Raw genomic sequence first — 10,405 nt, 5'->3', positions numbered from 1 at the left:
GATGAATATAATAAAATAGAAACACATCACTTGTGAAATAAGAGTGGAACCTAACCTAACCAAATCTTAACTAATCTAATCTAATCTAATCTGATCTAACCTAACCATACCTACCTAATAGCCTATCCTAACCTAACCTAACCAAACCAATATACTAAGCTTCCTAATAATCCAGAAATCCATTTATTCTTATATTTTTTTTGCTGATATAATCTGTAACGTAATTAATTTTACAAAAACTGATTAAAGTTCCATTTGTGAACTTTTTATTATTCAATTTTCTATAGCTAAGGTTAATTACTTTAATTCGATATTAAAGTCCTGAGTTAACTACATGATAATTATTCTATACATAGCCTATTTAATAATAAAATAATAATAATATTATTATTATTATTTATTTTATTATTATTATTATTATTATTATTATTATTATTAGTATTATTATTATTAGCCACCGAATTTTGAGAAATTTATCTTTGAAATCAGTAGTTCAGACAATTCTAAGACACTTTTCCTCTATGACGTTTCCTTCGCAAACCACCTATATTACACTAATCACATTATTATTATTATTATTATTATTATATTATTATTATTATTATTATTGCCACCAACCGAAACTGGAGAATTTTATCTTTGCAATCAAAAGTTCAAACAATTCTAAGACACTTTTCTTCTGTAACGTTTCCCGCGCAAATGCCCTGTATTATTATTACTATTATTGTTATTGTTATTGTTATTGTTATTGTTATTGTTATCCATTTAATTAAAGTGATACTCGGTTGGTTTCTTTAATACTACGGTAACACCTTTTAACTCATTCAAACTCATTTAATTCCCGTCTTTAAACGCATTCAAAGTAATGTTTAAGTACCGCATTTAAATTCATTCATTAAATGTTTTTTACGTCCATTTTCTATGTTGCGATAAAAGAAAACGAAATTCATGCAAGGGAAGACTTCTTTACTTTTATTATATTAGTAAGTTATAACAAATATTTTATTTTAGTGTGCTTTATTTAATTTTATCCTCTTTGCCGTACTTTAAATTGTTAAATAAATCCTGCAGGCGGCGATCATCAGTCCCAAAACGATTAATCACGTCTTTAATACAGACTTTCTTTCTATCTAATTCTAACACCTTCTAGCAATGCACGTTGAGCATGCACAATCCAGACAAGAGTTCAGTTGACATTGTTGATCGAAGCCTCAACACGTCTCAGCTTGCTGGAGGCTGGAAGTGTCAAAAAGATTAGTATGGTTTCTCGAATAGCAGGAAAGAAATTATATTGCTTCAGAAGATCCATCAAGAACAAGGTTGCCTCTGAATCATGTGGTTTTCTTTTGGGAATAATGAGGCTGTGTTCACATTTCAAACCAGGACTGCGACTCCTCAGCAAAATTATAGATGTTTTAGATATAATCTAACTGTACAGTCTGTGCTCTTTTTCCATATATTCAACAGCCACTGGATCTTTTCTCACATTTCCACCACAACTTGGTTTTTCAAGTGACATGCTGATCGGCTCGTTAGTAGCTTGGATAGTCGGTCACGTCTCTGTTACACACTGTTGGCAAGTACTAGGCATGTACTGGCTCCTGAATGTATCTGTGCCTACGCAGGCTTTGCTTAAGTCTGGTCTTGAAAGAGCTCACACTCGGTGCCTTCACAACACTCACTGGCAGATTGTTCGAAGAGTCTACAATTCTCACCCCGAAAAAAAGTTTGCCCCTTCTCTCAGTTCTCTGGACTTTGATTTCTTCAACCTTGAACTGTAACCCATCGTGGAGCGGGCGTTTACCATCTCCAGGAATGAACTCTTAAATCAGTAGTGCCCTCTGAGATGTTTATAAAATTCAATTAGGTCACGCCTTGCCTGTCTATCGTATAGTTTGTTAGGTTAGTTTAGGTAGGCTAACTTGGTTTAGTTAGGTAATACACTAAATTAGGTTAGGTTACATTACAAAACGTTATATTACGCTAGGATAGATTTGATTAGTTAAACGCTAGATTAAGTTAGGTTAGATCTGCTTTGGTAAACTGTAAAATTTTCCCCTAAAAATGTGAAATTCATGACAAAAAGACAGTGGCTACAGCTTAAAGGCAATTGTGGGGGTAGCACACCTTTAGTACTTACACGAAACGTTTCGTGAATTACTGAAAAGTAACTGATATAAGAGGTGGCGATAAACAACTACACGACATCCGAATTCTCACATTTTTGTTTTAATTCTCACAGTCGTCGACCTGCTATGATCGTCCTCGTCCGGCAAGTAGCCAGTGAACTCGTCGAAGTGGACATAACATTTCTGCTCCAAGTGTTTCCACCTCCTGTTACCGAAATTGTGTTGAATCTTATATTAAAGGTGCCTAAAATATTTACATATGTAGGCAAAAAAACTAATTTGATGCGTTGTTGTCATTAGCTTACACTATTATTATTATTATTATTATTATTATTATTATTATTATTATTATTAAAGGGCCCTTCAAGGATCGCTGACAGCACTAGGAGTTTCTATAGACATTTTACCCTAGCGTTGTAGTTTTTATTTACACTTAATTCTCTATATAAGGAAGTGTCAAGATATTTCGCTAAGGTTACAGTAGAGATACTGTAGGCTCGTTAAAATATCTTATACTAAAATCATTTACAGTAAAGAGAGATTCGCCCTTACTGTAGGTACTGGATAATAATAAAAATAATAATAATAATAATAATAATAATTATTATTATTATTATTATTATAATTATTATTATTATTATTATTATTATTATTATTATTATTTTTATTATTATTATTATTATTATTATTATTATTATTATTATTATTATTATTATTATTATTATTATTATTATTATATTAATAATAATAATAGACAACTAGATTATGTTGGTGATAGTTCAACACTTGTCACCCGTCACTCCACCACGCACGAGGAACCTTGATCTGAGTTTGAAGTTTATTTTAAGTCCCTGTAAGTTGGATCACCTCCAGCATTTCCTTAGTCTTGTAAATCGTTGAGAAATCGAGCACACCCAAGTTTTATGGCCCAATATAGATGGATTTGCAATATTTCATTTACTCTTGGTTCATAGGCCATAGTAGGTATTGCACAGCTGCCATATAACGTGTTAGAACCGATCACCAATGTTACTTCCCTTCGTTCAAGTCTTGTGACATGCGTGTATCTGTGTAGTCATTGAACACAACTTTCTTTTCACTTCCATCCATTTGCTTAAGCTGAACACGTATTCAATTGATGACTCATGAGATTTTAGTCTTTCAGTAAAGTGCCTCCGTTAGCACAACCTTCTTTTACGAGTTTATGTGATGCATTTGACTCTATAATAACTAACCAAGAGAGGGCGAGCTCCCTGGAAGAGCGGGGCCCAGGTGAACACCCCCCACCACCACTCTCCTCGGGACGGATCCTCCCCTCTCTCTCTCTCTCTGTCACTCAAGTGTCTCGCCTGATAGTCACCACACCTCGCCTCAGCCCCTCATTTGACTGGGTGAAGAATTTTATGGTTTACAGAGTGATGGCCTGAGTGTACAGTAGTGTAGAGAAGGGTATGTTAGTTTAACTTCATTGACCATATTCTTCATATCAAGTGACTGTAGTTCTTATATAAACTATTGCAAACAACTTATGAATTACTATATTATGACTGGAGTATTTGAGATAAATATAGCTATGTAGACTCATAAATAAGGGAACTTTTACTCTACGTGGAAGGGATATATGAGGCTTTAGGGTAAACTAAAATATATTTCTTGAGGCTGGTTAATGTTTGGTTGTTAGGCCACGGAGCGAATCTTATTCCCAGCAGTTTGTTTAGTCACCTGTGGGTCAACACTCCGATCAACTTAAGATACTTCTAGTCGTCGTCTAATCTGTTTGCACCATCGTAAACAACACAGCAATTAATCACCGTTGTCACAGTTCTTTAAGACTAACATTCAATATTTACTGGTGTTCATTGTCTTATACTCAGGCTCCCTGGTGTGTAGCGCGCCTCTGTTTAGTGTTTATAGAGGTGCGGCCGCCATTAAACTCATGGTTATGGTTGTGAAGACATCTATAAGCCCAACAACCATCACAACAATCTCATGTCACTAAATACTATTCCTATGTGTGTTTAATATTATAACTCTTGTCTTCCGAGGCCAAAAAAATTGCTGCGTCCATCAAGCGTCAGTAAGTTTTTCTCTATATCTGCTTCTTCTAATCCCTGAAGAAAAAAAACTACTTTCCTCACAATTATCTCTGTCTTCTTGTCATTATACACGCCATGGAGTTAAAAATTTTCCTCCAAATATAATAAATACCAGATTTTTTTTCCCCCGTACGGTGTTGAAATAATTAATTAGTGCAATGGTCAGCAGTGACTTAAGCCTCACAGGTGGTTCTCGCGAGATATTAGACAGGTGTGTGGAGAAGACTTCCCTGGATATCAGCGTGTAGATGTTCAGTATGTGAACAGTGAGCGTGGACTAAGGTATACGGCTGGTGTGTGTGTGTGTGTGTGTGTGTGTGTGTGTGTGTGTGTGTGTGTGCAATAGAACCCCACATCTCCAATCTCTGGCAAGGAAAGCATCTCTCTGAAATAGATTTGACAGAAACACTTGCCTGATCTTTCCTTGAATTTTATATTTGTTTGAAAAAAATGGAGACGCAGAGACACAGTAAGCAGAACTACCGGCAATTTTACGAATGGCTGTGTGTGTGTGGCCGTGTGTGTGTGTGTGTGTGTGTGTGTGTGTGTGTGTGTGTGTGTGTGTGTGTGTGTGTGTTGTTCTTGTCTCTCTCCACAACACCCAACAGTCTCCCACATAGGTGTCTGCAGGTAGTAACTGTTTCTTTATCAGCCAAAGTTGATTACCAAGTGTTATCACGAGTGTGTGTGTGTGATATGACAGAACAGGTGAAGACTCCACTGAAAGATTTACCAATTAAATTATCCCAAGTGTTTACCAAAATACGAAAGACCTGTCGTCTTGAAATGTAATTACAGTGTTTCTCATCAAGTGATCATATGGATTATAATTATTATGTAATTATTTACTACTTACATAATTATTTTTGTATTTTTGCGTATTTGTGAAGCGTTAATTAGTGTCTGTATGTTTATTAAATTTTTACTTGTGTGTGTGTGTGTGTAGAAACAAACACACACATACACACACACACACATCCTTGACCACCGAAGGGTCAAGACGTACCTGGCGCTCCTCTCGGAGCAGCCAGGTCAACTGTTAAGTTGGCCCATACCAACCCCCTCCCCTGAACCCTCCTCCCCACCGGAATATAAACAAGTTCTCGCCAGATGTTACAATTTCATTTAGGAGAGGAACGGAACCAGTGTTAACAGAGGTGAACAGTGGTGAACAGTGCTTAAGTCAGTGAGAACAACTCAACAGCAACAGTCGTGCCCAAGTTAACCTTCACACAGTGAGGTCCCAGGTACCCAGTGATAACGGCCCGTGAGACCCAACAACAAACACGGATGTGTTAATCCATCTACGATAGGAAGGCCTAAGACCAAACCTCACTCATATAACACCATCTGTGAGGGAGTTACTACACCACGTGAGGCCCCTCATAACACCATCTGTGAGGGAATTACTACACCACGTCAGGCCCCTCATAACACCATCTGTGAGGGAATTACTACACCACGTGATGCCCCTCATAACACCATCTGCGAGGGAATTACTACACCACGTCAGGCCCCTCATAACACCATCTGTGAGGGAATTACTACACCACGCCAGGTCCCTCATAACACCATCTGAGGGAACTACTACACCACGTGAGTTCCTCCTAACACCATCAGGGAGGGAGTTACTACACTACGAGTTTGCTGTTCAACACCTACATTAATTTGTATGTTCACTGTATGTTCCTTTACCTTTCTCTAATGAAGGCTTTTGTTAAACCACCAATGTATGTAATAAGTCATTTATGTCCAATGTATATTTTCAGCCTTCGGGCTGCAGAATTTTTTCAATAAACCGTTAATTATTATTATTATTATTATTATTATTATTAGTATTATTATTATTATTATTATTATTACACACAAGACAGGTAAATGTAATGTATATACTAATAGCATCTGCCTCTTCATTATTTTCCTTCTTATCTCTCTTCCTCTTCCTCCTTTCCTCTTTTTAGTCTTCCTGGGCTTTTTCTTGTTCAATTCCTTCTTTTTTCCTATCCCTTCTTCTCTTATTATTCTTCTTCCTCCTCCTCCTCCTTCTTTCTTCTCCTCTTCCTCATCCTCCTCTTTATTCACTCACGTTTTCCTCTTACCTCTTCTCTTCCTCCTCTTCTTCCTTCTTCTCCTCCCTCACTGCCTCCACCACCTTCCCCTTCTCTTGCTCTCCCTCCCATTCCCTCCCCTCCTCCTCTTTCTTCTCCATTTCCTCGTCTCCCTCTCCTCCTCCTTATTATACTCCTCCATAACCCACTAATGCAGACAAGTTAATAGGCTGTTAATTATATGCTGAATTGCCTTATTGTGTTGTTAACGGGACCCTTCCTCTCTTTTCTTGACGATATTATCATAGAGGTATGGTATGTGTGTGTGTGTGTGTGTGTGTGTGTGTGTGTGTGTGTGTGTGTATGGTGTGTGTGTGTTCCTGTAATACCCTACTAACTGGTTGGCTGGGGTGGGTGAATGACGTGACAGTGTTGTGTTTCCTGTATCGAGAGACGGTAATGTTTATAAGGTTCTCAGGGTTGTGACACTAACAGTGGTAGTCGAACGAGCGGTGGTGGTGGTGGTACTACTACTGCCGCGGCTACTACGACTACGACTACCTGTAGTGCCAGAAGGAGCTACCTGTAGCATCTGAAGAAGTAACAACTACTACTCTACATTCTTCAACAGGCATCTACCTTCTCTAAGAACTCGAGGACCTGCTGGTGAACTCCCTCCTCCTCCTTCAGGATGCCCAAAAGAGCCTTGCGAACCTTCCTCCTCTTTGCTGCCGCCAACTGCTTCGTCTTCGTCATCATTGGCTTTGTTGACGTGAGAAAATTACTGTCATTAATGTTATCCTTATTACACTACTAGTAATGTCGCCATTTTTATTATAATTATTATTATTATTATTATTATTATTATTATTACCGGTGCTGCTACAATTGCAGTAAAACTACTACTAATAACAACAACACTAATAATGATAATAATAATAATAATAATAATAATAATAATAATAATAATAATAATAATAATAATAATAATAATAATAAACATTATACTGTCAATAGCTTCCCCCAATTATCTGAAGAAAAACTCTGAACGATAACAACTTTGCTTCTATTAAACATCAGGTTCATATTACCTCTTATCACCTGAAGATTAACCACCCGAACACTGCCTGGGGGTTAATTTAGGTTAGGAGTAGGTTAGGTTAACGTTAGGGTGGTTAAGTTACAGTGGATCCTCTTCTGGATATGACGTTCTGATTATGTTTACTGTTGACAGATGTTAACAGGCAGGCAGAGTCGTCGTGACCAGCAAGTCTCAGTGCTCGGGTATGAGGCGAAGAATGACACACGTTCACCTATCCAGGAATATGAAGTGGAAAGGCTCATGACGGAGAGGCAGAAGGAGGTGGAGGAGCGCTGTGAAGAGGTGTTGACGCCTGAGGAGATGCATCAACCTCCTAACAGCAAAGAGTTCCTGATCAGCGACAAATACCAACTGGTGTGGTGTAACGTGTTCAAGGCTGCCTCCTCCACCTGGCTCAATAACTTCCTCCTGATGTATGACCTAAAGATTAAAAAGATACTGACCAGAAATTCCCCCGTCGAGCAGGCCAGGAAGTTTTATCACCGACCGTCTGTAGAGGTTCTTGACTCCTGCCTCACACAATATAATTACACCTCATTCATCATCGTCAGAGAACCTTTTCAGCGGCTTATCTCTGCCTTCCGAGACAAACTGGAGACCGATAGGAATGAGTTTTACAAGTAAGAACCAATCATATTGTAGCTAACATTGTCCTAACGTTAATTAGATGCTGTTTTCATAGTATTATAAAAATGGTCTCACATAGTAAACAATGGTGGAAGGAATTAGTGTTTAGTGAATCGTTAAACACTCAAGGGATGTTTTATATAGTGATTGGAGCAAGTGAGAGTGATCAAGATGGCGTAGCGGGTAAGTCTTCGCCCCTTACATGAGCTTCCACCAATACGGTATCGTCAAACTAAGCATTTTATACATTAGAAAACCTGAGGGGGTAAACATACATTGAAACTGTTACAATTATTATCAACAAATAATTTACTATATGTTCTGTATATCACTTTGATCTGGAGTCTTACTTCAGGACTTCATACTCTGAACATTGAAGGTCTTACAAGATTCCTGAAGTTTGTAAAAAATTAAATATTTCCAATTCAATTATTTTGTCAATAACCAACATTATATGATCATAAATATATATTAGATAGATAGGTAGAGACAGGTCTATAGATACACATTCAATACACATAATCGTCATAGAAGTTCATATTGGCGTGTATATAGACAGTGTAGGTATACTGTACATTCCTAGTATACAAACAATGTGCATAGACGGTAGAGGTATACAAACAATGGTAAACAGAGGGTAAGTATTGTAGGTTCTCTGTGTTGCAGGTCACTGAGGTGTCAGATCAAACTCAACTTCGGTGACGGGAGACGCACGGGGAAGCTGCGTGGCTGGAGCAGAGACTGTCTTCCCTCCTTCAGCGAGTTCATCGAGTACCTGCTGGACGAGGAAGCTCACGGCAGGTCTCCTAATGAACACTGGGCGCCTTACTACCGCTTCTGCTCCCCCTGTCAGGTGCACTTCACGTACATCCTCCACTTCGAGACCCTCACCCAGGACGAGGCCTTCCTGCTGAAGAAGGTGAGTCCAAGAAGGTGAGTTCGTCCTTGCATGCCTGTGGTAGCTACACCTGATGAACGTTCACTTGTCTCTCAAGGGTACTCGTGGAAGATCTTTGTTTTGGAGAAGTGAGAAAGTTTTGGATGATTTAAAGATATTCCATTATTGGAATATTAGGGTTTGAATCATCAGAGTCTGCCTTCATCCTTCTGGTTTTGATATTCATGGATTTTTTTTTCCAAGTTGTCTAAAATTGTTCACATTAACAAGTTTCTGTGTGTGTGGCGGCGGCCTGGGTCTACTTGGAGCTATTTTCAACGTTCCATCTATATATCTCTATCTTAATCTCTCTATTTATCTCTCCCTCAACTCTATCACCGTTAGTCTCTCTATCACTCTTGTATCTTAGTGTGTTTGTGTGTCTCTGCAGGTGCCTGGGCTCTCGGACGTGTTGAAGCCGCAGAAACTACACAACTCTCACACGAACTACGACAACGTCATCCACAATTACTTCCGTCAGCTCACACGCACCCAGCTCCAGGGTCTACTGGATATATATTCCAAAGATTTTACTATATTCGGATACAAACACGAAAAATACTTCGACTACGTGACTACTTCTTCTTAATAATAATAATAATAATAATAATAATAATAATAATAATAAAAATAATAATATTAATAATAAAATATTACTACTACTTAATACGTGTTCATATCAATATCTGAATCAATCGTAAGTAAATGCATCACTACAACTTTTCTACTCCTACAACTCCCTTCCATCCACACTTTACCCCTTCCACTGAACCTTCTTCACTCGTCACTTGCCGTTTGGTTGTGAATTCAGTTGTCTCTGAAGATGTCTTGAATAAATGCGAAAGTTAAGGTGCTCCATTGTTTCCCTTTTCCTGTGTTTTTATCAAGATATATAAGCATTGATTATGGACAAAAAAAAATTTATCTGGGCCTCTTGTGACCCCCTCTGACCCTTCATACATTACCCGTTCCTACGCCACTGCATCGTCCATTGACTGTACAGCTGCTAGACACCAAAGCTACAAGAACAGCAACTCTCCTGTAGTGTCTGTAACTTGTATGTTCACACCATTTCCTCCCTTGTTTATAATACCAGGCAATATCACCATAAGTAGTCTATGACATCTCTGTTCATTGTGTTAATTATTATTCTTACACGCACACACACACACACACGATCTAGATTTGCCTAAATCTGTGGCATGATTAGTATAAGCGACCTGCACACCTGTCGTAAATAAACAAGCAAACGCACCACACATACCTGTCCACACACATGTTTATCTGAGTTACTGGTATTTTTACTCTTCGTCAGCCTTTTGCAGACACACAATATATCATGAGTCACTCCTTGACACTGTGGTCCTCTGCTGTCTGCTAAGAGATTTTCGTATATTCCAAACCACTTAAGTTACCCCTTGAAAGTAATCATAGAAAACTGAACTCCCAGTAGGCAGGAAACGTGT

General features: G+C 38.2%; 1 protein-coding gene across 3 annotated transcripts; it reads left to right on the top strand.

Moving 5' to 3' along the window:
- Positions 1–3,482: 3,482 nt before the first annotated feature.
- Positions 3,483–9,792, top strand: LOC121857136 (carbohydrate sulfotransferase 12-like). Of its 3 annotated transcripts, none has more exons than XM_042353024.1 (5): positions 3,483–3,578; positions 6,905–7,045; positions 7,508–7,995; positions 8,669–8,921; positions 9,331–9,792. In XM_042353024.1, the coding sequence occupies exons 2-5, from the start codon at positions 6,965–6,967 to the stop codon at positions 9,526–9,528; spliced, it is 1,020 nt and encodes a 339-aa protein (XP_042208958.1). In that variant the 5' UTR covers positions 3,483–3,578; positions 6,905–6,964; the 3' UTR covers positions 9,529–9,792. The 3 variants fall into 3 exon arrangements, with proteins under 3 accessions (XP_042208958.1, XP_042208959.1, XP_042208960.1); XM_042353025.1 differs by lacking the exon at positions 3,483–3,578 and adding an exon at positions 5,782–5,821; XM_042353026.1 differs by lacking the exon at positions 3,483–3,578 and adding an exon at positions 5,860–5,895.
- The last annotated feature ends 613 nt before the right edge of the window (positions 9,793–10,405 follow it).

This window comes from Homarus americanus, unplaced genomic scaffold (genome assembly GCF_018991925.1).
Source record: "Homarus americanus isolate GMGI-L3 unplaced genomic scaffold, GMGI_Hamer_2.0 scaffold20465, whole genome shotgun sequence".
Taxonomy (NCBI): Eukaryota; Metazoa; Arthropoda; class Malacostraca; order Decapoda; family Nephropidae; genus Homarus; species Homarus americanus.
Note: the sequence above shows the minus strand (reverse complement) of the source record. Positions and strands in the feature narration are given on the sequence as shown.

Coding starts and splice junctions, on each gene's coding strand:
- LOC121857136 (XM_042353024.1), top strand. CDS start 6,965: ATGCCCAAAAGAGCCTTGCGAACCTTCCTCCTCTTTGCTGCCGCCAAC. Junction 7,046..7,507: donor TCATCATTGGCTTTGTTGAC/GTGAGAAAATTA, acceptor TACTGTTGACAG/ATGTTAACAGGCAGGCAGAG. Junction 7,996..8,668: donor GATAGGAATGAGTTTTACAA/GTAAGAACCAAT, acceptor TCTGTGTTGCAG/GTCACTGAGGTGTCAGATCA.